General features: G+C 50.9%; 3 protein-coding genes across 3 annotated transcripts; all 3 read left to right on the top strand.

Annotated features, from left to right (window-relative positions):
* Positions 1-281: 281 nt before the first annotated feature.
* On the top strand, positions 282-2545 carry LOC131091119 (macrophage migration inhibitory factor). Its single transcript, XM_058037001.1, has 3 exons — positions 282-496; positions 1294-1466; positions 2278-2545. The coding sequence occupies exons 1-3, from the start codon at positions 389-391 to the stop codon at positions 2342-2344; spliced, it is 348 nt and encodes a 115-aa protein (XP_057892984.1). The 5' UTR covers positions 282-388; the 3' UTR covers positions 2345-2545.
* Positions 2546-3798: 1253 nt separating this feature from the next.
* On the top strand, positions 3799-15244 carry DDX51 (DEAD-box helicase 51). The gene is made up of 16 exons (XM_058037240.1): positions 3799-3845; positions 4045-4421; positions 4791-5029; positions 5126-5276; positions 6752-6897; positions 7711-7782; positions 7942-8048; positions 8781-8889; positions 9256-9401; positions 10031-10223; positions 10823-10938; positions 11026-11142; positions 12008-12109; positions 12370-12433; positions 13039-13173; positions 14049-15244. Exons 1-16 carry the CDS (start codon positions 3823-3825, stop codon positions 14073-14075), a joined length of 2124 nt encoding a protein of 707 aa, XP_057893223.1. The 5' UTR covers positions 3799-3822; the 3' UTR covers positions 14076-15244.
* Positions 15245-15402: 158 nt separating this feature from the next.
* On the top strand, positions 15403-23251 carry LOC131091043 (glutathione S-transferase theta-1-like). The gene is made up of 5 exons (XM_058036853.1): positions 15403-15588; positions 19265-19352; positions 19959-20109; positions 21089-21265; positions 23017-23251. Exons 1-5 carry the CDS (start codon positions 15477-15479, stop codon positions 23212-23214), a joined length of 726 nt encoding a protein of 241 aa, XP_057892836.1. The 5' UTR covers positions 15403-15476; the 3' UTR covers positions 23215-23251.
* Positions 23252-25143: the final 1892 nt, after the last annotated feature.

Here is a 25143-nt window from a genome sequence, read left to right as displayed (position 1 = left end):
CATGCGCTGACACCAGGTTATGTATGAGCTGCCCAGAGCGCCCGGACCGCGTTCCGGGAAAGAGCCCGTAACAAACCCGCAAAAAATGTTCAGTGGCAGTAACAAAGCCAAGGAATAACGGCGGAGCGGGGGATACCTCCGGCCGAGAGGCGGGCGCGGGAGGGGCCAGCGCCCCGCGGCGGGGGCTGCGGACGGCAGAGCCGGTGTGTGTCCGTGTGTCCGTGTGACCCCGCCCCGCTCCCTCCCCTCCCTGCCGGGCGGGGCCGCTTCACGTCCGGGGCGGCCCCGCGCACTAAAAGCGCCGCTGACGCCTCCCCGCTCCACTGCGCTGGTCCCGCCGCTCGGTTAAGCTCCCATCGCCGGCCCCGCCGCCCCCACCGCCGCCACCATGCCCATGTTCTCCATCTACACCAATGTCTGCAAGGACGCCGTGCCCGACAACCTCTTGGGCGACCTCACCCAGCAGCTGGCCAAGGCCACGGGCAAGCCCGCGCAGGTGAGGGCGGGCAGCGGGGCGAGCACGTGCGCGGCGGGCCCGGCGGGAGGGGCGGCGGCGGCGCGGCCCGGGGGCACCTCCGCTCCCGCGGGGCCTGGCCCGAGGAGCGGCTGCGGCACAGCGCGGCGGCGGCCCCGCTGCTCCGGGGAAGGAGCCGGTGCCCGTTCCACCCCGAGTCTCCCGATGGCCAGCCCCTGGCGGAGCAGCAGCCGGGCCTGCGGGAGCGCGGCGCTCACGTAGCCGGGGCTGTGCTGCGCCTGTGCTGGCGGTGGCGATGCGAGCGGCGGAGCTGCGCAGTGGCGCGGAGGCAGCCGGGCAGAGGCTTGGGTAGACCGAGCGCTGCGGGCAGCTCCTGCCGGCTCAGCCATCCGGCACGGCCCCTCCTGGGCCAGATCACAGCAGCTCCAGGAGCCCGAAAAGACCGAATCGGTCCGTGATTTGGGGATGTGAGCCCCGGCACGCAGGCACAGGTTTTGGGCCCTTATCTCGCTCCGCCCCGCGCGGTGGCGCGGCTGTGGCGGGCGGGAGTGCCTGCCTGCCTGGCCGGCGGCTTTGTGCACACATAGCCGCGTTCCCAAAGCTCAGAGCCGGGCCGAGGGTCCCCGCAGCCCCCAGGGCCGTGCCCCCCGTGGGGGCTGCCGGGCCGGAGCCTCTCCTGGGCCTGGGAGATGCGCAGGGGGCAGCACTGAAGAGCTGCCTGACCCCAATACAACCGCTCTGTTTAGAGTTGGTACCTAAAGCTGATTTTCGTCACTTCAGCCAGCCTGTGACAGTGTTTCCCTCCCTCCCTCCCGCAGTACATAGCTGTGCACATCATACCTGACCAGATGATGTCCTTCGGGGGCTCCACTGATCCCTGCGCGCTCTGCAGCCTCTACAGCATCGGCAAGATAGGAGGGCAGCAGAACAAGACTTACACCAAGATGCTGTGTGATCTGATCTCCAAGCACTTGCACGTATCTGCAGACAGGTAAGGCTGGGACACGGTTCAACCATATTTACCTGGCTTTCTGAAACTGCTTTGAAAAGTCTGTTTAAAAATTTAAAAGGCCAGGAATAAGTTTTGGAAAATACCAAGTGATTGCTTGCAGCGCTTTAATGTCCACATAAGAATTCAGTGCCTGCCTCTTTCCCTGGAGAGTGTTCTGTTCAATTGTTTTCTTCTTCTGAGAGTAGGGAAAAACACCAGAGCACTGACAAGTTGCCCAGTGTGTTTTCTGCCTCTGAGGTGTGATGTGTTGTCCTCTGGGGAGGCAAGGCTGAATGCACGAGCAGGGAGCAGTAACAGGCTGGAGCTGAGACAGGAGCAGAGGCAGCAGGCTGTGAGCAGCTCCCTGCAGGCTGCAGAGTTCAGGAGTGTCTGTGGGCAGCTGTGAGGGATGGGAAGAGCCTGGAGCCACCAGGGCTGAGGGGAGACACGCAGAGCCAGGCCTGAGGACATGCTTAACTCCCTGAGGCTGCCAGTGCGTGTGAGGGACTGCAGGGCTCAGAAACAAAAGGGGCTGATCTCTGGAAATTCTTGGCAGGCTGCTAAACAAAATCTGTCTGGTGTCTGGACAGTCCCTGACTGCAGAATAATTCATATTTTAGAAAAAGTACAAATTTGAGGACTGAGAAGTATTGACTGTTTGGAGGCGCCACCAGATTTGTGGTAAAGATGAAGCTTGATGTTTTTTGTAGCAGAACAACAGAATTTCAACACTGTCCCTTGTTGTGTTGTCCCAACTTACATAAATGAGTTAATAAGGTTGTTGTTATTTCCTCCTGTACCTTTTCTGCAGGGTCTACATCAACTACTTCGACATGAACGCTGCCAACGTGGGCTGGAACGGCTCCACCTTTGCATAGAGCTCTCCTGTGTGTCTGAAGAGGCTGTTCCTGGAGCTCCCCTCACCCTGCCCTGTAGCACAGACCACAGCACCAATGGCCCTGTGTTGCACTTTGTGCACTCTCACAGATTGATGGCTCCTTGCTAGTGTGTTTAAATATTGCTGCTTCAACATTCCTCTGTTTTCTCTGTGTAGAAAACAAATAAAGATTTAGAAGTAAGCTGTGTGGTGTAGGCTTTGGCAGGCTGGGGATGGAGTTGGGCAATCGCTGACATGTCTGTTCCACTCTGATCCTAAAGCAAACAAAAGGGATGGTTTTGGTTTGCCCGTGTTTCTTAGACACAGTATTTCACACTATGGTGGCTAGGGCTGGTTCCTGACAGCACTCCAATGGTTTTTACCTTGCTGTAGGTGTGTTCAGGGCTGCTCATTGCTCTGAGGTTTGGTTTTGGGTTGTGTCTGCTGTTTCTGCAGTCCTTGGACCAGCTGTGTGCCTGCTGCTTCAGGGCAGCTTTCCTCTGAGGATGTGCCACCTGTGTGTGGCCAAAGGAGCACGGAAGGAGTGCTTTTGCTCACTGAGGGGAAATGCTGTTACCCACATTGCTGTAATGGCCCTCAGGGGATGGCCCTCAGTGCCGTGGGAGCTCTGCAGGGGCCTGCAGCACTGTGGGGAGCTTCAGTGTGCTCTGCCAGCCCGTCCTTTGCTGTGGTATGCTCTGTCCCACATGGATACTGTGCTGTGCCAGCCTGTCCCTCACAGATGCTGTGCTCTGTCCCACATGGATACTGTGCTGTGCCAGCCTGTCCCTCACAGATGCTGTGCTCTGTCCCACATGGATTCTGTGCTGTCCCTCACGGGTGCTGTGCTGTGTCCCGCACTGGTGCTGTGCCCTTTTCCAGCCCATTCCTCGCTGGTGCTGTGCTGTGCCAGCCTGTCCCTCAGGTCCTGAGCTGTGTCCCTCACAGGTGCTGTGCTCTGTCCCACACAGATGCTGTGCTGTGTCTCTCAGAGGTTCTGTGCTCTTTCCTGCCCTGTCTCTCACCATGCTGTGTCCTGTCCCAGCTCGTCCCTCGCCAGTGCTGAGCTGTGTCCCTCACAGGTGCTATGCTCTGTCCCTCACGGATGCTGTGTTGTCCCTCACAGGCGCTGAGCTGTGTCCCTCACAGATGGTGTGCTGTCCCAGCCCATCCCCTCGCCAGTGCTGTGCTGCGTCCCGCACTGATGCTGTGCCCGACCCAGCTGGCCCAGCCGGTCCCTCGCCGGTGCCGTGTCCTGCCGCAGCCCATCCCGCCCCGATGCTCCCGGCTCCGCCGCTCCCGTCCCTCCCCTCAGCGCTTTCCCGCCCTCCCCTCAGGGCCCCTCTGTGCGCACGCGCGGCGCTCCCCCCCATTCCACCCCCGTCCGGCAGGGGGCGCGCTCACCCCGCGCCTGCGGCAGGCTTCCCTCGCGGGGCGCGATGACGTCATCCGTGCGCGGCGGCGCGGCGCGGCGTGGCCATGGCGCTCTTCTGTATCCGCAGGTACCGCGGGCATGGCCCCGCTCCCGCTCCTCTTCTCCTCCGTGATTCGATCCCCGCTCCTTCTCCCGCTCCCCTCCTACACCCGGACCCTGCCCCTGCCCCGGGCGCTGCCTCAGCCGCGGGCTCGGGCCGGGGGAGCGTGTCCGGAGCTCAGTGCGGGCGGTGCCTGAGGGGGTTTCTGTGTGCGGGGCTGTTGCAGGTATGGCGAGGAGGACGAGCACCAGGAGGAGGCGGAGGCCGAGAACCGGGCGCGGGTCCTGCTGGAGCGGCTGCAGCATCAGGCCAGGGCCCGGCAGCAGAAGAAGCAGCGAGAGGAACCAGCCCAGGGAAAGGAGGAGTCGGGGGAGCCCAGGCTGAGCCCCGGGAGGGAGCCCCGAGAGGGGAAGGGGAAGAGGAAAAGGGAGAGTGAGGAGCAGCCCAGTGCGCATAAGCAGAAGAAGGTAAAGACAAAACAGCCCTGCAGCCCTTCGGAAGAAAGGGCTGGCACTGAGGAGGCAGCAGATGGCAGCAGCCCCACAAAGAAGAAGAAAGCAAATAGAAGAAAATCGAAAGTGCAGCAAGAGGGGACTGAAGCAGGTGAGGATAAAGTGAGGCTGCAGGATTTCAGTTCATTGTGGGTGGCAGTTTCCACAGAAAAGTGGACACGAGTTGCTCTTTGAGGACCTTGCCCAGTTTACCTGGTTTTGTTTTCATCTCCTTTTTTTTTCAAGGCCCCATACTGTGAACTTTGAGAATCAGTTAGTGTAAGGGCAGGAGGGAAGCACATCACATCATCTCAGTCTTGTTGTGTCTGTACCAGCAAACAAATGTTTGTCCTCTGCACTTGTCTTCAGGAGAAAAGAGCTTGCAAGTTGTTGCTTAAGTCCCGTGTTGTAGCATTGCCAAATCCCCTTTCTGTGGTGTGCTCTGACCTGTGGCTTTGTGTTGCTGTCACCCAAATTCCAGATTCTGAAGAAGACCTCAAACAACAGGACAACAGAAACAACTTCAAAAAGAAGTCTAATAAGGGGAGGAAGACAGATGAGGAAACACAAGGAGATGAAACAGGGAAGAAGGAGAGTAGTGAAAAAGCTGAAGGAAATAAAACTACAGAGGAGGAGGTGCCCTCAGTAGCCTCAGGGGCAGATTGTGCACCCTCCAGTATGATGATCCTCGGAGACTACGAAGCAAAGCCAGTGCAGAAGGTAAGCAGCCTGACTGAATTTTGATCATGATCAGGAATAGAGGGTTTCTTCCAAGTTTATTTTACATATTGTGTGCTGCATTCTCCTTCCTGTCAGGTGCAGCCCTTCCTGCCTCAGTGGCTCGCTGAGCCCCGGCGGGTGCAGAAGCGCATCAGGGACAATCTGTGTCCAGTCAGGGATGTGCCAGGAATCCACCCCAGGCTGCTGAAAAAGCTGCAGATGAATGGAATAGACTCCTTTTTCCCAGGTGCCTTTCCAGTGCTTTTGTTTCTTTCTAAAGGGACTTCAAGAGTTCCTGCAGGCTGCTGCTGTGTGTTTTGTGTAGGCAGTGAAGTAAAACAGGACAAAATGGAAGTGATTGTAGGAGATTTAACCCTTCTTTCTCAAAACTTTGTCTGGGCTGAGTAAAAGTCTGTTACCTGCTCATAAATACAGCTTGGAGTGATGGCTCAGAGCTGCCCAGAGAAAGAAGTCCTAACTTGTGTCCTCACAGTTTTCTGTGGTGGTGTTCACAGGGTCCCAGGATGAGGGAAGAGATGAGGATCTGACTCCATGTTTCAGAAGGCTGATTTACTATTTTATGATGCATATTATATTAAAACTATACTAAAAGAATAGAAGAAATTATTTCATGAGAAGGCTGGCTAAGAATAGAAAAGGAATGATAACAAAAGCTTGTGGCTGACCAGCAAGTCTGAAACCACCAGACTGTGATTTGCCATTAATTAGAAACAACCACATGAGACCAATCACAGATGCACCTGTTGCATTCCACAGCAGCAGATAACCATTGTTTACATTTTGTTCCTGAGGCCTCTCAACTTCTCAGGAGGAAAAAATCCTAAGGAGAGGATTTTTCATAAAATGTGTCTGTGACAGTTTTCCTCCTTGTGGCAGCTTGTGCTTCAGCTCCTTCCTTTCCACTGATCAGAGCTTTCTGGAAACTCATTCAGCTCATTAAAGCACTACAAAAATATCCAAACAAAAAGAGAAATCTGTTTCCTTTCTGTTATTTTGCCAGTTTTGCAAACAGATACAATAAATGCCAGTTCTTAAATAAGAAGAAAGGACAGCTGGATGCAAGGACAGAGGGTGACCTCAGTCCTGGGGACTTAGGCTGTGTCTGAGGCCTGTCAGGGTCATGCTGGGAAGCCAGCACACAGTGTGTGTGTGTATATATATATATATATATATATATATATGTGTGTGTATATATGTATATATATGTGTGTGTGTGTATATATATGTGTGTATATATATATAATATATATATAAATATATATAAATGCAATATACATATGTATATATATCTAAAACTGCTATATATATATACACACACACACATATATATATACACATATACGTATATATATTGCAGTTATTATAGTGTATAGGTAGAAGTTGAGGAGGGCGAGTTTAGGGTTGTAAAGATAATGATTGCTACTCACCCTTGGTGGGAGATGGAAGAAAAGGCCAGGATTTTTCAGATTTGTGTTTGATTGAGTCCTGTTCATCCTCCCAGGGCTGCTGAGATGATAGTCAGGATAGTTAGGGGTTTAGTGAGGGTGAGGTTATGTAGAGTAGTGTGATTGGAGGGAGTTTTATGACAGTGAATAGGAAATGCTTTTATGTAACATTTTCAGCTCTGCTTTTCTGTAACATTTTGAGCTCTTGGTGAGTTGGTGAAGCATACAGTGAGTGTTTGTTTGTGGTTTTGCTCAGTGCAGGCAGAGGTGATCCCTGCCATCCTGCAGAGTGCAGCCCACGGGTTCCTGCTGGGCCGGGGCGGGTTCCGCCCCAAGGACATCTGTGTGTCAGCCCCCACGGGCAGTGGGAAAACCCTGTCCTTTGTCATCCCCATTGTGCAGGTGAGCCCAGCCTCTGGGAAGTAGCTCTGGAAAAATGCTGGCATTGCTTTTGTGTGGTGGTGTTCACAGGGGTGTTAGGATGAGGGAGGAGACGAGGATGTTGACTCTATGTTTCAGAAATTTTGATATATCGTATCATGTATGTTATATATAAATAATATAATAATATATATTAATATTACTATGTAATATATATAATAATTGTATATAATATTATATATATAATCTATTATATTAAAATTATACTAAATGAATAGAAGAAAAGATTTCATCAGAAGGCTAGCTAAGAATAGAAAAAAGAATTATAACAAAAGCTTGTGAGTGACTGAGACGGTCTGAACAGCTGGACTGTGATTGGCCATTAATTAGAAACAACTACATTGAGACCAATCACAGATGCACCTGTTGCATTCTACAGCAGCAGATAACCATTGTTTGCATTTTGTTCTTGAGGCCTCTCAGCTTCTCAAGAGAAAAAATCTTAAAGAAAAGATTTTTCATAAAACATATCTGTGACACTTTTGTTCAGGCAAAACCTGAACTTCAAAGCAGGTGGAAAAGCCAAGGGATTTGTGGGTATAAGGCAGGAGATTGGCAGCTCAGAGCTGTCTGAGGGAGCTTCTTGTCAGCTTCCCACTCCTTTTCTCAGACAGCAGGCACAGCATGAGGAGTTGTGAGGGTGGGGAGAGAAAAATGGAAACATAAAACTGGGAGAATGTTTTATGTTTTTTACCATCTTCTCTCACTAGTTAAGCCCAAGAGCCCTGTTGTGCCCTGTGCTGTCAGGGACTCACTGGGCCTCTGTTTTGGCAGGTTCTGTTGGATCGAGTGGTTTGCCACGTCCGAGCTCTGGTTGTTCTGCCCACCAAAGAGCTGGCACAGCAGGTATGTGACTCCTCCCCATAGCTGGGCTGAGGGGCAGGCTGTGCAGCCAGTGCTTTGGCTGTCCTGTGGAGCAGGCTAGGACCTGCCAGAGGATTTGATGCTGTTCATGGAATGGGAAGTGCTCCCTGCAGCTGACAAAGCCTCTTGACCTCTTTGCAGGTGAGTAAAGTGTTCAACGTTTACACTGACGGGACAGGTCTGAAGGTCGTTTTGATTACTGGCCAGAAATCTTTTGCAAAGGAGCAGGAGATGCTTGTCCAGAAAAAGTAGGTGAAAAGGTATTTTGACAAGGTTTATAGAGATTGCATGCTAATTAATGTTATTAAGGTGGGGTCAAGATATGGACTATTGCAGCACAGCATCAGGCTTTTATCAGGGCTTTGGATAATGGGTTTATTTGCTGGACTATCATGGCTTTGGCTCTCATGGTTTTGGATAATGGGTTTATTTGCTGGACTATCATGGCTTTGGCTATCCTGGTTTTGGATAATGGGTTTATTTGCTGGACTATCATGGCTTTGGCTCTCATGGTTTTGGGTAATGGGTTTATTTGCTGGACTATCATGGCATTGGCTCTCATGGTTTTGGATAATGGGTTTATATGCTGGACTTTGGTGGTTCTGTCTTTGTCACAGTGCTTGTTACTACCCCTGTTTTGTGATTGTAATGTTTCACTGGATTTTTGGGGCTCTTCACCAGCAAATGCTCAGAATGCAAATGTTTACCTTATTCCCATGGGTGTACATGACTGTGTGGGGTTTTTCTGCAATTAAACTCTTCTGAAGAGCAATGAAGAGGGACACTTTGTTTAAAATAAGGCAGCACAGTGGAGACTGGTGTTTGGTGTCCACCACTGCCCCTGCATGCTCTCCAGCATCAATTCCATTTGTGAATTTTGTTATTCCTCAGTTAATTGAGTGGTAGGCAAACCTTAAGGTCTCTGCTACAGGCTTGATTGTGAGGAGAGAGACTTACTGATGGGCTGCTTGTCCTTTCAGAGTGACAGGCTACTGCAGCCTGGCTGACATTGTGGTGGCCACGCCAGGGAGGCTCACGGATCACATCAACCAGACCCCAGGCTTCAGCCTGGCACAGCTTCGCTTCCTGGTGAGTCACCAGAGCTCTCCCATCTGAGAGCAGTGTCTGCTACAGCAGTAATTCCTGCTTGCTTCTTGTGTGCAACATAAATTCCTCCCTGTTGGAGCTGTTGTGTGGGCCTGTCTGCACTCCAGATTGAGGAGGGAGCAGTCACAAGATGAGATGTTTGATTCCAACTCGTGACACCCAAGCATCCACCCACTTCCCCTTCTCTCTTAGGCTCTTGCAATCTTGGAGTAAGGAGGGGCAAGGAAAGCAATTCTGTTGACTAGAAGCTTCCATTATCTTACCTTCTGGCTCACTGGTTACAGATACAAAGGAAAATAAAACCTGCCAGTATTTAACAAGTGGTGATTTTTATCCTTGTGAACTCAGATCGTGGATGAAGCTGACCGTATGATTGATGACATGCACCAGAACTGTCTGAACCAAATTGTCAGAGCTGCATTCCAAGGAGAAAATCACTCTGGCTCCAACAAGCTTTTTCAGAGGACCAAGCCAGGGCCTTTAACAGCAGCCAGGTAAGTTGCAGAGTGCATTTCTTTGAACTGATAGCACTTGGATGTCACTGCCCTGCCACACAGAGCCTCAAAGCTTCATTCCTCTGAGAAATGTCTGCCAAAATAATGCCAGAGATGTCCTTCAGACTAAGCATTGTGTTCTCCAGGCTTTCCTTGTGTGGACTAAAGGAGCATCAAAAGAAAGCAGAAACATTGCAAATCTGTGATCCATTTGCACAGTAACTGTAGCAATGCCTTCTGGCACAGCTGAGTAATGGATTTGGAGGAAAACTCTTGCTACTAACTATCTGCAGCTGCTGTTTTTGTACAGCAGTGGCGGAAATGTGTCAGAAACTGAGGCGAATGGCCAAGGGAGGACATGACTAGAATGAGGACAGGGGTACCCAGGGTACAGGTATTTGTGTAGGAGTAATGGATTGGGGTTGTGCACTTGGCTGAGAATGCTCATCAGTTCTGTCTGTGAACTCCACAATAAAACAAGGGTGGAAAAGAACCCAGAGGAAAGGCCTGGGGCAGGAAAAGAGCACCAAAGAGCATTGACTGCTTCCCTTACCTCATGTGAAGGCACTTGGGGTGAATCTCCTTTGCCCCATCCTCAAAGCCCACTTTCTGTGTGCTGTTTCTTTCAGTTCCTGCTCTCCTCAGATACCCTTACAGAAACTGCTGTTTTCAGCCACACTGACCCAGGACCCAGAGAAATTGCAGCAGCTGGATTTATTCCAGCCTCGTCTCTTCACATCTGTGTATTCCGAGAAAAATAGAGATGGAACAGAAACTGAACAAAATACCAATAATAAATACACACTCCCAGAGGGGCTGTCGGTATGATGTGAATTGTTTTTAATAAGTTATGCTTGAAGATTTAATTCTGGACTAATTGTGGTTTTACCCTAAAACAAGTGCGTCTTCCCTGTGTGTCCTTGCAAAAGTGATTTTGGGAGTATATATGACCCAGAGAGCTGTGCCTTTGCACATTTGTTTTCTCATTACTTAATGTTCATTTGGTTAAGACTTGATTATTTTTTAAATTAATCTGTCTTCATGTGGAATTAAATTTAGCAGCAATGGGGAGTGGAACTAGGAAGTCATGATAATGTAGTAGCCCCTATCAATTGTCCATATGTGTAACATTGATTTCAAGACATGTGTGCAGAGGCCAGCCTGTAGGCAGCAGGGCAGTGCATGCTGTTACTTGCTGTGGAGGTGTAAGAGCATGAGAACAGCTCAGCTCTCCTGTCTCCACTCGTGTTGTGTCTGCCAGCCTCTTTGTTCTAAAGGGGATTGCATGATGGGCTCTGGTTTTGGTGCTGTTAGTCAGCTAGGAAACATCCAGGCCTGTGTAAGTCATGGACAGGCAGTGGGTTTCAGGGAAGTCTTGGCAAGAAATGATTTTTGTCTCTGAACTCCTTCTCTGTTGACAGCAATGTTATGTGCCTTGTGACCTGAACTCCAAGCCTTTGATCCTCTTATATTTCATGCTGAAAATGAAATTCACCCGTGTGTTGTGCTTCACCAACTCCAGGGAAGCCTCTCACAGGTAAACATGAGTGAGATCACTGGTGGGGATTGTCAAGGGATCTTTCAGAGATAAAGAAGTGACAGCTTCTCTCTCATTTACCTGCAGGTTGTTCCTGCTGGTTCAGGCCTTTGGTGGAGTCACGGTGGCAGAGTTTTCTTCTCGGTTAACTCCAAATGAGAGAAAGAGAACCATGAAGGAGTTTGAGCAAGGAAAAATACAACTGTGAGCATCTTAATTAGTTTCCTGTATGTTTTCCAGCACAGGCTGTTTGCAGTGTAAAAAGCTAAACAGAACAAGGGACACAGTTACTTGGGGTCTTCTAAAACATACAGGAGTCTGTTGCAGGAGGGGTGGGAGACTTGGATTTGTAACTTTGAATTGTTTATCCTTCATGTAACTCAGCCTGTTCTACTCTAGCTGCAGTCTGAATTTTTACTGTTGTTTTATAACAAGCAATAAATACAAATGTGTGTTCATAGTTGCCCAAAACACTCCAGGTTTGCAAATCTGGAGTTTAATGTTTGTGCTGGTAGGGTGGAAATGGATGTTGGTGCTGAAATTGTATTTAGTGTTACAGCTTTCTACCAAAGCAATCCCTGCTCAGACTGGCATACAGGTCTCCTTCTACCCATGTCTGTGATTTGCACTGTGGTTTTGGTAGCTATATGAGATTGTATCTGTGCAATGTCTCTGAGGAAAAGGTAAAATCTTATTTTCTGGGTGATATTTTTATCCAGACCTGCTGTATGAATTCCTCCTTGACTACTGGAATTTCTCACCTCACTATTTGTGTGTTCTGTGCTTGTGTGGAATGTTCAGATTCCTCAGAGATTTGTATGAGCTGGGAGGTGTCTGGCATGCTTGGAGAACCTGGAAACACCCCTAATTTTTCATGCTCAGCAGAGGGTGACAGGCCTGTAGTGATGCTGTGGGCAGCTCACAAGGGCAGTGGCACTAAGGGGTGACTTGCAGTGCTGCTGCCAGCCCAGAGATCAGCAAGAGTTGTGCTGTGTTCCCTGGTGTTTTATTTGTGTGTGTAGTGCCTGAGATGTTACCTGAAAATGACTATACATACATTTACAAACAGGTTAATCAGCACAGATGCCACAGCCCGAGGGATTGATGTGAAAGGAGTGAATTATGTGATAAACTACGATGCACCCCAGTTCATCAGGACCTACATTCACCGGTGAGACAGCAGGAACAAGAGGAACATGTCTGAGCTTGGTTGATTTTGAAATATTTAGCAAAGGTGACATGCATTTAAAAGGACTTTTAGCTTTTCTTTTTACTTTAAAATGCAAATAGCTTTCTGGCAAAAATTAAGCCTAGCATTGCTTGGAAGCAGGGTTTCTTAAAACTGGAGAATTTCAGCATTAAAATCTTGGAGTTGATAATGGCACTGATTGTGGGGCTAACCTGACTTGAAGCTGCTTTCTCTGTTGTCAGGGTTGGAAGAACAGCTCGTGCAGGAGAAACAGGTGTTGCTTTCAGCTTGGTCCTTAGAATTCAGGTATGTCTTTGGTCTGGTGTCACAGACATATTTTATGAAAAATCCTTTCATTAGGATTTTTTCTCCTGAGAAGCTGAGAGGCCTCAGGAACAAAATGTAAACAATAATTATCTGCTGCTGTGGAATGCAACAGGTGCATCTGGGATTGGTCTCATGTGGTTGTTTCTAATTAATGGCAAATCACAGTCAGATGGCTCGGACTGTCTGGTCAGTCACAAGATTTTATCATCATTCCTTTCAAGCCTTCTGATGAAATCCTTTCTTCTATTCTTTTAGTATAGTTTTAATATATAATTTTATTTTAATATAATATATATAATAAAATAGTAAATCAGCCTTCTGAAACATGGAGCCAAGATTCTCATCTCTTCCCTCATCCTGGGACCCCTGGGAACACCACCCCAGTGTGGGATTTATTTGATAAGGATGCACTCGGGGGCATAAAGATCACAAAATTCCTACTACTTCCCACCTTTTCCAGTCAGCTGAGCTTTGTGCTTGGAAACTTCAGTTATTCCTGAGGAAGCAGATGTTCCCGAATGTACTGATTTTGTAGCTGCTGGGCAGGGGGGTCTCATCTCATCTCCAGTGTCTGTCTCGTGCAGGAGCGGCGCTTCCTGCGGATGCTGAGGGATGCTGGCATCCAGGACATCCAGAAACACCCAGTGAAGGGCAACTCCCTGAAGCCACTGGTGCAGCAATATGAGGGAGCTCTGTGTAAGCTTGAGAAGACAGTCAAGGTAACTGAAATGGGGAAGAAAATTAACTGTGCAAGTTGCAGTTTGATTTTTTTATTGCAATTCATGCTTAGCACAAGTGTTGGAGTCCAGGATCCTTTCCTCCATCTGTGATAGCACCAATTCAGCATTGGTGAAGGCAGCACTGGTGGGTGCATTGTTATGGAATACTCTGACAGAAAACCTTTCTGCCTTCCCCACCCTTTCTAAGTTAGGCAGCATTCCTGGAGGGGTTTAAAGGATGTGTAGATGTGACACTTGGGGATGTGATTTAGTGGTAGGCTTGGCAGTGCCAGGTAAATGGGTGGATTCAATGGTCTTAAGGGTCTTTTCCAACCAAAACAAATCCGATTTTTGGTGGTTTTTTTCTATTTTGCCCTTCTCTTTACCTCTGTAACTGGGGTTTTGTAGTTGGGATTTTTGATCTTAGAGGTCTCTTCCAACCTCATTATTCTGTGATTCAGCTACCCAGAGTACTGCAAGCAAAGTGCAGAGATTAAACCTTTTGCCATTACAGAGTTCAAGACTGTAATGTACAGCTGTCTGCAGGCCCTTTTTTGTACACCAATGTGAAGTTGAGAACTTTGACACAAAAGCAGGGTAGCATTTGCCTTGCCAGATGGGTGGACTAGGGATCCTTAATAGACTTTGTGCTGCATGATTTGGGCAAAGTGTTCTGCTCCCTAATCTGAGAACTCATAATTACCTGGCCCTGAAAAATGGTGATTTTGAATTGTAGACTAGGAATGTTTGAGAACTGGGACAGAAAGGTTTATTAATAAATTTATTAAATTGTCCTGTTTATCCCTGAAGCCCCTTCTGTATGGCTCTGGGACAGGGGCATCTTCAGTCACCTTGTCATCTTTAATTTTGAACAGAATGAGCGAGCACAGAGGCGAGCCTGAGGCGTGGAAGCTGAGCTGGCTGGGGTGGCACTGAAGCTGCTGCGTGGGACAGGCCATGGCTGCTCCCAGCACTGAGTCATGGGCCCCTCAGTTCCTCAGCCTTATCATATCTCGTGTCAGCATTGCCTTATTCCTCTTTCAAGGACACTGTGAACAGAGTTCAGTTGCTGGTTTAAAAAAAAAAAAGAAAAAAGATAAATTTTGAGATACAGGTTGTCTTGAAGAGGACTTTGCATCATATCCTGCTGGCATGTGGAAATTACCACCAGCCTCAGCGTTGCCTGATGGAACTGCTGTGCTCCAGTGGTGAGGGCTGGCCCTCACTCCTGCCCTGGGACAGTGGTTCTGTGAGTTTGCAGATGCATCAACACCTGTGCAGTGCTTAAAGCAGAAATGGGTTTCAAGAGCTGCTCTAGGTGCACTGACTCCAACTTTTAAGTAAATATTAAATAAATATTATATATATTTTTAAAGCAGTGTCTAATAAAGATTCCTGGGCTCAGGAATTGGACTTTATGATCTTTGTGGGTCCCTTCCAACTCATGGTATGAGATATTGCTTAAAGGACTTTTCACTGTTACAGCCCTGTGCCTTGTCCTTTTCTTGCCTATGTTTTCCTCTAATATTCTATACCAGAGGTAACAGCAGGTATTGTTAAGTGTAGATTGATGTTAATGCAGACTGAAATGTCTCATGTCCAGTATGAATGTCCTGGAGCCAGCTGGTGTCACTGCAAGCCATAAGTCTGAATTTGACATGCCATGGTATTTTTAGCTGTCCTGGCAGAAGGCTTAGAGCTGCCATGTAGCTGTGGCCTGCAACTACTCTCCAAGGGTTGCTTTTCCTTCATGAATGCCTCCAGCTCTGGCTTATTGTTTTGCAAAGCAAAATCAACATAGACCAGCATTAGCAGTAAATGGATTGAAAGCTGGGAATCTTGAAGAAATGGGGTTTGAGACTGGTGGTTGAATCGTGTGAAGATAGGAGCAAGGTTGTGTCATAGCAGTGAAGCAGTGTGGGTTCTCCTGCTGTGCCTGCTTGCTCTCCAGTTGTTTTTCCTTAGCACGGGAGTCACGGGAACGGGAATTCCTCTTGTGCGAGAGCCGTGAGGTGGCAGGGGCAGATCCAGGATGTGCCGCTCCCACCCCCTCAGCCGGGCGGTGCTTTCTGTGCGCTCAGGGCAGTTATCGGGGCCAGCCGCGGGCTGTGGGGCGGCAGAGCCCGGCTGAGCCTGGGCCCTGTCCGGGGGTTCGGCCCGCCCCGGTGGGAGCGCCGGGCGCCGCTGCCCCGCCCTGCCCGGGGCGGGCCCGGTGCGGCGGCACCAGGAGGGACCGGGCGGGACCGGGCGGGCCGGCTTTAACAGCGCCGAGCCCGGGCGGCAGCGACAGCGGCAGCGGCACCATGGGGCTGGAGCTGTACCTGGACCTGCTCTCGCAGCCCTGCCGGGCGCTCTACATCTTCGCCCGCAGCAACAACATCCCCTTCGAGTTCAAGCGGGTGCAGCTGGCCAAGGGTGAGCGGGGCGGGGGCGCCGCCGTGTCCCGGGCGGTCCCGGAGAACCTGCGGGTGCGGGTGTCCCTCTGCTCGGTCCCAACCCGGCTTTGGGGGTGTCCCAGCCCCGGCTTTGGAGGTGTCCCTCTGCTCTGTCCCAGCCCCGGCTTTGCGGTGTCCCAGCCCCGGCTTTGTGGGTGTCCCTCTGCTCTGTCCCAGCCCCGGCTTTGTGGGTGTCCCTCTGCTCGGTCCCAACCCGGCTTTGGGGGTGTCCCAGCCCCGGCTTTGGGGTGTCCCTCTGCTCTGTCCCAGCCCCGACTTTGCGGTGTCCCAGCCTGTCCCAGCCCGGGTTTTGGGGGTGTCCCAGCCCCGGCTTTGTGGGTGTCCCTCTGCTCTGTCCCAGCCGAGGCTTTGGAGTGTCCCTCTGCTCGGTCCCAGCCGAGGCTTTGGAGTGTCCCTCTGCTCGGTCCCAACCCGGCTTTGGGGGTGTCCCAGCCCCGGCTTTGGAGGTGTCCCTCTGCTCTGTCCCAGCCCCAGCTTTGCGGTGTCCCAGCCTGTCCCAACCCCGGGTTTTGGGGGTGTCCCTGCCGAGGCTTTGGAGGTGTCCCTCTGCTCTCTCCCAGCCCGGGTTTTGGGGATGCCCCTGCCGAGGCTTTGGAGGTGTCCCTCTGCTCTCTCCCAGCCCCAGCTTTGCGGGTGTCCCAGGCGGTCCCAGCCCCGGGTTTTGGGAGTGTCCCAGCCTCAGCTTTGCGGTGTCCCAGGCGGTCCCAGCCGCAGTTTTCCGGGGTCCCGCTGCTCCCCGGTCCCTTGGCCACTCCCGGGGGATGCCAGCTGGATTCCAGCCCGCAGGCAGAAGCGGGAGGATACTCACCATCCCCACCAGTGTGAGATGCTGAGAGAGGCTGGGGTGGCCCTCCTGCTGCAGGGGGTTCCTGGTGCCGACACAAAACCCGCACCAAATTGTGCAATCGTGTAGTTTAAGTACTGATTTTAGTGCCTGCGCTCCTCTGCAGCAAACAGGACTCTGCCAAGGCATGTGATATCTTTGAAATCGGCCCCACCCAGCAGAAAATGGGTCTCTGAAAAAACAGAGACGCTTTTCTGAGAAGCGCTCAGGACGTGCCAGATCTGGGGCATTCCCCATTCAGATGGGAAACAAAAAGCCGCGGAGATGGGACATTGGTGTAAAAGTGAGGACAGCCGAGGTGTGTGGCTCTTGCTCAGGAATTCAGCTTAGAGAAACGTGTGCTCTGCTGAGCAGCAGCAGTTGCTGAGAGCAGCCCTTCCCCTGCGGCAGGGTTATCCCCTCGGGACGCTGCCGTGCCCCAGCTTGCCGAGCTGTCCCCATGGGACGGTGGGGCAGGGGAAGGGCTGCCCCTCTGGGGTTCCACTGGCCCGAGTGCTTTGTGGTCTGATTATTTTGGGAGGGTTGAGCACCAGCTTGAGAAGGCTGTGGAGCGAGACTGTGCAGCTGGCAGTGATGTGAGCAGTGAGAAATGAAGGGAGGTGGTTTTGTTGGGTTCAAACCAACTGGTAACTGGTAGGAGCCTGTCCAAAGGTGTCTTTTCACCAAAGATCTCTATCTTCTTTCTTTGTAATTGAAGCTGGTAAACCCTATCCTTCAGCCTCTCCAGATATCTGATGGATTTGAAATTAAGGGAATGCATTGGGCATAAAAAGGCCTCAGTGAGTAATGCTTAAAAACAATGAAAGATGAGAAGGCTCCTGGAGCTGAAATTGAGGAACAAAAGAGACTCCAACTTGAGAGAAACCTCAGATGTGTTGTGGTTGAGTCTTTGGGTGTTCCCCTGCACCTGAGCTGTGTGGTGGTTGTACCTTAACTGTGGCTTTCCTCCCACTTGCCTCATAGCAAAAGCTTTTGCAATTCTTTGTACCTGGGGGCTGGCTCATCTTGTGCCCTTCCCCTTCTTTCCCAATAAATTAATTAATCGTTGTGGTGAGACACTGGAGCAAAGGAGAGGAAACTGGCAAGGAATGAGAGCACCAAGGAAAAAGGAACAGCTGAAATGCAAGCATAGGGGAAGTGAAGGAAAGGGAATTAAATCACAGATTCCCAATGCCCTGTGCCCCTTGGGAATCTGCTTTTGGATTTGAGATGGGTGATTTGGGTGCACCTCCCATGCCTGGGCAAGCTCTCCAGGTACCTGCATGGGTGCCACAGTGGAGGAGGATCCCTGCACTGGCACCTGGCACTGCACAGTTTGTAAGGACAAGGTGAGGGAGCTGAGACTCAGAACTGAGCTGCTGCCTTAAATGTGATGGCCCAGAAAAGCTCTCAGCCCCAGCAGGGCAGGTGTCAGTGAAAGGGGTGGAAGGAGTGGGAATGGGTAGGGATCACCTGGCGTTCAAAGGACACCTGAAGGCCTGGAATCTGCACACTGCATCTTTTTGAGAGGGTTAGGGGAGGTGGGCTGTGAGCCAAGTGACAGGGGAATAGTCACAAATCACTTTGCCAAGTACAGAAAAGCTGAATTTGCTTCCAGAGCATCTCCTCTGGCACACAGGTCCTCAGATGGCTCACACAGCAGGACGGGGCACAAGGTTAGTTTACACATCAGAGAGGCTTGAATACCCAGGCAGCCACGTGTGGCTGAAGGGAGTGGGTGGAAAAGGCTGTCACAAACAAGTCACACAGAACAAGGCTTCTGGGGCTGGTCTCAGACAGAACGGAGTACACTGAGACCTCAGAGGAACAAAACACCTTCTCCTGTCAGGTTCACTCTGCCTGCCTTTTGGGGAGGTCCTACAATGTTGGGAATTTAGCTGCTAGAGACTGGAAAATTACAAAGCCGTGGCTAATTCCAAGTTCTGCACCTGCTAGATAGCGTGTCCTTGGGCCTAGCTGTAGTGTAATAACAAATAGTGAAAGAGACATGAGAAAAGAGAGATGTAACCCCTAAGGAATGAGGAAGAGTTTATGGTATAGTTTAACCAATAGATTGCTTGGCTTACAGAATATTCATAAGCTTATTATTTGCTGTATAAGTGTTTGATGCTTTCTTCAATAAACTGGACCTGTGATGAACCAGCTGGTGTCCTGGTCTCCTTCCTACGACACTACAAGATAGTTTAAAAGCAACCTCAAATTCATATCTGCTCTTACAAAAGATTGCAAGATGCACAGGAGCTAATTGAAACTTCATCTGTAATGAAGTACCCATGGCTTTACATGGAATCACAGGAATTTATTTTCATCTGTGGACTTTAGAAAGTAGAGTTGTATATAAAGTGCATTAACTTCCAGAAAAAGGTATCTATCTGCTTTCTCAGTGTCCTCCCCTCCCTGGTGGAGAGGGTTTGTGAGATCCCTTTCCTCCAATGTGCCTGGTGCTCCCTCTGGGTTTGTACAGCACAGGCATCTCCAGGCACAAACCTGGAGTGGATAGAGCCCCAGGCTGTCAAGTGCTGTTGGTATGAAAGGACTCCTAACCATGCTGCCCTTGGTCCATAGGTGGGTCTGGCATGCAGGCAATAATCAGCAGAAAAGCTGATAGCACAGGGCTAGCCCCCTGCTCACCCTGCAGCACTCACTCATGGCTCAGAAACTCGATGCAAGACTCAATTTGTACAGTCAGAAACAGGAACTTGGAGCTGGACAGTCCCCACAAACTCCTCAGGTGTTTACAAACAGGTCCTGAGTATCCCTGCCAAGTAAAACTTCTCCTTTCCTTCCCCAGGGCAGCACAAGACAGAGGAGTTCCGGAAGGTGAACGTCCTGATGAAGGTGCCTGCACTCAAGGATGGCTCTTTCACCTTAGCAGAGAGGTGAGGCTCAAATAATCCCCTGCTGCAGTGTTGTTTATCCAGTGCTTGGATTCTGCCAGGGTGCTGCTGGCACTCTAGTCCAGACAGGTTTTTGTCTCCCTCCTGTCCTTTGTTCCACTTGTACATGACAAACCTGTGTTTCAAGAGAAGCTATCTTATGTAAGCAACTTGGGCAGTGATAACAGTAGGAAAAGCTGCTGCTTGGAGCTACTTAGCTGCTTTGTAGGCATTGTTTCTGAGCTTAAATAACTGTCCAGGTGTCCTGCTCTCTGCCTGCAGCTGGAGGCTGGAGGTCAGTGCAGGAAATCTGACCTAAAGCACCCACTGTTGGATGGCCAGGCAGTGTGAAGCTCAGATTTGGTATAAACTCATTCTGCAGCTTCTATTTGCTCAAAACTGGGCAATTACTTGTATTAGATTTTGGTCCACAGGCAGCAGCACAAACTCTCTCCTGTGCTGTGCCCTGCTGCACTTCTACCTGACTCCCATCAGGTCTGTGTGGCTGTTTGTCCAGCAGTGCAAAATCTGGGGGAAAAGAAAGGATAAAGGATGAGGTGCTTTAATCTCAGATCATCAGCTCACTGGTGTGTCTTGCTCTCTGGGCAGCATTGCAATCCTCCTGTACCTGGTCCAGAAATTCAAGACTCCTGATCACTGGTACCCAGCTGACCTGCAGAAAAGGGCCAGGGTTGATGAGTACCTGTCCTGGCAGCACATCAACATCCGTGCCAAGGGGAGCAAGCTGTTCTTAAGCAAGGTAAAACCATTATACATCAAAAATGAGGTGCTAAGGGCTGCAAGAGAAATGGGCTGCCTGTCTGCAGGGCCTTTCTCAGCAAATGTGCAAACCAAGTGAGAGATAGGAACAAAACTGACTTGGCTGCTGAAGCGAGCTAACTGGAGTAGGCTGGATCCTTCCTGCTGCAGCCAAAGGAAAATCCAGAGCAAATGCAGTGGGTGAGAGCTCCCCCAGACACAGCTCAGTGCTGGCTGCCCAGCTTCATGGAAAGAAACTATCTCCCTCTGCACAAACAAAATGCAGGTGCTGGCAGATGATTCCCTTTGATGCCTCAGGCTGTAGCTTTTCTGTTTTTCTGTGCTGCTTTAGTGTGTGGTTCTGGGTTTCATGTTAGGGGATGGTGAGCTCTCTGCACAGAGCAGGGAGACAAAATAATTCATTCTCTAGCTGGGCACCAAGGACAAATGATCCAAATCTCAGCCCCAAGAGCACAAACAGCGCGGGCTGAAGAGAGAAAAACAAGGATGGGGCTTCATGGGCTGAAGCTGTAATTGGACAATGAAATCCAATATGCAAATGGAGCAGAACTTATGAAAGTGAGAGACCCCATGACCAGTTGTCCATTTTGTGACCATTTTGGTTCATCTTGGGTGTAGCCCTGGCTGGGCTCTTGTGCTGCCCAAAGTGGATCTATTGAGACCTCCTACTAAATCCCTCCTTTATTCTTTAGCTCTGTCTGGTCTCTGTTCTAGGCCAGCCCTCTCAAGGCATCACTTTGAGAGGAGACTTGTGGTTGAATTTTCAGATTTCTAGGCAGCAGACAAGGAGAGGCAGGCAGTAAGGACTGACATTCATGTTAACCTGGCAAGGCTGATGAGCAGCTCTGGTTGTTCCCATGCATGGCTGGTGAGGGATCCTCAGAAGGTGGCAGTGAGAGTGTGATGAGTAGATCTGGAAGGAAACACATAAAAAGCAAGTTGTTTCTTCTCCCTGCCAGGTGCTGCTGCCTCTCATCACAGGCCAGCCACTTCCTCCAGAGAAACTGGAGTTTGCCACTGAGGAGCTGAACGTTGCCCTGAAGCAGTTTGAGGAGAAGTTCTTGCAGGACAAGCCCTTCATTGCAGGCAGTGAGGTCTCCCTGGCAGACCTGGTGGCACTGGTGGAGCTCATGCAGGTGAGCAGCAACCCCAGCACTGCTGGATGTGGGCTGGGCTGTGGGCAGGCCAGGCCAGGGGACTGCTGCACCCCCAGCTCTGTAATGGCAGATCTTCCCTGGGGCTAAATCTTGCTCCTTTTTGACTTAGATCACAGTTCATTTTACTGGGGAAAAACTACTTTGATTAAACAAAGAAATATGGACAGAATTCATCAGGAAAGAAAGATAAATTACAAACTAGGCAGGAAAGTACAGATATTTGGAAGAGCTGTGCTGGTGTGCATGTCCATGTTCTCCATTGGACCATTCTGGGGTTAGCCATGGCAGAGCCCTTTGCTGCAGGTCCCAAGGCACAGCTGCTGCTGAGGTGTCACCACTTTCCTCCCATGACCCAAGAGCCAGAGATGAGCTCCACCTGATGTCATGAGTGTCTGCTGCCTTGAGCCAGAAGCACATCCATTTCCATGGGTCCATCCCTGGCAGATGCCCTGTTTGCCTCACTCTGAGTCTGTGTCTCTGCAGCCTGTGTGTGCTGCCTATGCCCTGTTTGCATCACTCTGTGTCTGTGTGTGTTTCTGAAGCCCCTGTGTGCTGGCTGTGCCCTCTTAGCCTCATTCTGTGTCTGTCTGTGTCTCTGCAGCCTGTGTGTGCTGGCTATGCCCTGTTAGCTCACTCAGGGGTCTGTGTGTGCTGGCTGTGCCCTGTTAGCTCACTCAGGGGTCTGTGTGTGCTGGCTGTGCCCTGTTTCCCTCACTCTGGGTCTGTGTGTGCTGGCTGTGCCCTGTTAGCTCACTCAGGGGTCTGTGTGTGCTGGCTGTGCCCTGTTAGCTCACTCAGGGGTCTGTGTGTGCTGGCTGTGCCCTGTTTCCCTCACTCTGGGTCTGTGTGTGCTGGCTGTGCCCTGTTAGCTCACTCAGGGGTCTGTGTGAGCTGACTATGCCCTGTTAGCTCACTCTGGGTCTGTGTGTGCTGGCTGTGCCCTGTTAGCTCACTCTGGGTCTGTGTGTGCTGGCTGTGCCCTGTTAGCTCACTCAGGGGTCTGTGTGTGCTGGCTGTGCCCTGTTAGCTCACTCTGGGTCTGTGTGTGCTGGCTATGCCCTGTTAGCTCACTCAGGGGTCTGTGTGTGCTGGCTGTGCCCTGTTTGCATCACTCTGGGTCTGTGTGTGCTGGCTGTGCCCTGTTAGCTCACTCAGGGGTCTGTGTGAGCTGACTATGCCCTGTTAGCTCACTCTGGGTCTGTGTGTGCTGGCTGTGCCCTGTTAGCTCACTCAGGGGTCTGTGTGTGCTGGCTGTGCCCTGTTAGCTCACTCTGGGTCTGTGTGTGCTGGCTGTGCCCTGTTAGCTCACTCTGGGTCTGTGTGTGCTGGCTGTGCCCTGTTAGCTCACTCAGGGGTCTGTGTGTGCTGGCTGTGCCCTGTTAGCTCACTCTGGGTCTGTGTGTGCTGGCTGTGCCCTGTTAGCTCACTCAGGGGTCTGTGTGTGCTGGCTGTGCCCTGTTAGCTCAGTCTGGGTCTGTGTGTGCTGGCTATGCCCTGTTAGCTCACTCTGGGTCTGTGTGTGCTGGCTGTGCCCTGTTAGCTCACTCAGGGGTCTGTGTGTGCTGGCTGTGCCCTGTTAGCTCACTCTGGGTCTGTGTGTGCTGGCTGTGCCCTGTTAGCTCACTCAGGGGTCTGTGTGAGCTGACTATGCCCTGTTAGCTCACTCAGGGGTCTGTGTGTGCTGGCTGTGCCCTGTTTGCCTCATCTGGGTGCTCTCTGTGTCTCTGCAGCCCGTGTGTGCTGGCTATGCCCTGTTTGAGGACAGGCCGGCGTTAGCGGCCTGGCGCGGCCGGGTGGAAGAGGCTGTGGGGAAGGAACTCTTCCTGGAAGCCCACCAAGACATCATGAACGTTAAGAACTTGACTGCTGACCAGTTTGCACCTGAGTTGCTGGAGAATTTCAAGCAGCAGCTCCTAAAGCAGAATTAAAGGGTTGTGCTCTAATAAAATGGATTATTTTTCTGAAGGCTTTTTGTAGTCTTTCAGCATTTCTTCTAAAAATCATAGTCACCATTCCACAAAATGGACTGTCCTTCCTTCACAGCGTTTCTGCAACTTAGAATGAGAAGAAAAATACATCTCAGACTGCCATGAGCAGCTTTTCCCTCTTGTCCACTGCAGCGGGGGAAGTGTAGCCCTGCGGGCTTTTCTTTCATGCTCCAGCACCTCTGGATGTGTTTCAGGGCTGAGGTGGTTCAGTCTGTGTGGGAACAGGGGCACCAGAGCTGCCTTCCCACCTCTGCTCTGTTTCCTGAGGGTATGGCAGAACAGGTGTGGCTGAAACAAGGAAAAAACACTGTAGCAGATGGTTTTCACTGTGCCAAGTGGAAACAAGCTGCTGGAGGATTTTTGCTCTTTAGGAAAGGGGCAGGTCAGGACCCAGCCCCGATGGGAATCCTGCCAGGGCCCTTGGAACACCTGGCCACTAGATGCTGCTGCATCCCCTGTGAGAGCAAAGGGACAATGCCCAGGGCAGGGAGCTGTGCTGGCACCAAGGGGAGCCTCCAGCTTCTGGCAAGGACAGGGTCAATAAAGTTCTTCACCCAGAGACTCAAGCTGCACTGTTCTTTGTATAGTGCACAGTGGAAAAAGCTGCTTTGCTTGGTCAAGCTGCTGCAAACCACACGGTTCTCTCTGCAAACCACATCAGGCTCTGTTCCCCTCCCCAGAGTGGTTTTTCAGCACAGCAGAAACCATTCTGGCCAGGCTGCTGGCACGGAGTGCTGCTGTGGCTGGGCTAGCCCAGGGAGCTGTGCTGGCCAGCCCTGTGTGAGCAGAGAGCTCAGTACATGAGCTGGGAGTGTCCCACACATGGTTAATGCTTCACTGCTCTTCAGACTCCTCAGATGCTCCAGAAAGCCAAGGGCTGCATGTGCCAGGTGCTGTAGCTCTGTTTGGATTTGTAATCAGGATTTGGAAGGAAGTGGACATCACATCCTCATCCACACCTGTGCAGCACCCTCCATAGCCACAGCCTGTGTCCCTTTGTGCCATTCCTGTTTTCCATGTTCTCCTGTCCCTGGGAGCTCCCATTTCCAGGTGCAGACCTCCATGAGGAGGGTTCCAGTTTGCAGAACTGTTTTTCTCCCCTCCTTGCTAAGCTGAGTTTGTACCTGGAGGTCTGTTTGTCTCTGCTGCTGCTTACACCATCCATGGGGCAGGCTGCACACTAAGCTGGGTGTGAGATGTCTGAGTGCAAGCCAAGTTATTGCAGTGCCCAGAAATGGTCAATGTAGCTGCTCAAAGTCTCACACATTTTTTCATTTTGGATCTCCTGTTTTTGGGGAATGAGCCAGCTGGCTTTTCTGTTTGTTTTCTGAGTAAACCTGCCCTTTAGTTCAAAGGGCCACAAATCAGAGTCTGCATTGCACATGCCTGAAGGCTGAGCTGCAGGAGCAGCCTGGTGCCTTTCCTTTCCATCCTTCCAGCCTGCAGGAAATCCTCAATATCAGTGATGAAAAGGCACATTTGCCCTCAAACTCTCTCCCTTTCTGTGCAGGGCTATTTGAATTCTTACCTGATGTTTTATTGGTACATTTGTTGAGAGTGGGCAAAGGCAGTGACAGCAGCTGTGTGCTGGCCCTAGGAGTGCTGGCATGCCTGGTGCCTGAGCAGCAGTGCCTGACAGCCTGCCCTGCTGAGCCCAGGAGGTGTTTACGTTGTACCACTTCCTTCCTTCCTCACTGCAGCCTCACCACGCTCCCAGCTGGGCTGCTCTGCACCCTGAAATCAAAGAGTGCCTCTGCTGCCTTGCCAAGGCTGCCCAGCCTCACTGCACTCTGCTGCTGGCACCTTTGTACCTGCCCTCACTTTCAGCTTTTCCCTTTCTTGCAGAGAGCAAACTTCTTCCAGCATCAT

The sequence above is a fragment of the Melospiza georgiana genome, chromosome 18, assembly GCF_028018845.1.
Source record: "Melospiza georgiana isolate bMelGeo1 chromosome 18, bMelGeo1.pri, whole genome shotgun sequence".
Taxonomy (NCBI): domain Eukaryota; kingdom Metazoa; phylum Chordata; class Aves; order Passeriformes; family Passerellidae; genus Melospiza; species Melospiza georgiana.
This window is presented reverse-complemented; position numbering and strand designations above follow the sequence as displayed.

Coding starts and splice junctions, on each gene's coding strand:
- LOC131091119 (XM_058037001.1), top strand. CDS start 389: ATGCCCATGTTCTCCATCTACACCAATGTCTGCAAGGACGCCGTGCCC. Junction 497..1,293: donor CCACGGGCAAGCCCGCGCAG/GTGAGGGCGGGC, acceptor TCCCTCCCGCAG/TACATAGCTGTGCACATCAT. Junction 1,467..2,277: donor TTGCACGTATCTGCAGACAG/GTAAGGCTGGGA, acceptor CCTTTTCTGCAG/GGTCTACATCAACTACTTCG.
- DDX51 (XM_058037240.1), top strand. CDS start 3,823: ATGGCGCTCTTCTGTATCCGCAG. Junction 5,277..6,751: donor AATAGACTCCTTTTTCCCAG/GTGCCTTTCCAG, acceptor GGTTTTGCTCAG/TGCAGGCAGAGGTGATCCCT. Junction 9,402..10,030: donor GGGCCTTTAACAGCAGCCAG/GTAAGTTGCAGA, acceptor TGTTTCTTTCAG/TTCCTGCTCTCCTCAGATAC.
- LOC131091043 (XM_058036853.1), top strand. CDS start 15,477: ATGGGGCTGGAGCTGTACCTGGACCTGCTCTCGCAGCCCTGCCGGGCG. Junction 20,110..21,088: donor GCAAGCTGTTCTTAAGCAAG/GTAAAACCATTA, acceptor TCTCCCTGCCAG/GTGCTGCTGCCTCTCATCAC. Junction 21,266..23,016: donor CACTGGTGGAGCTCATGCAG/GTGAGCAGCAAC, acceptor GTGTCTCTGCAG/CCCGTGTGTGCTGGCTATGC.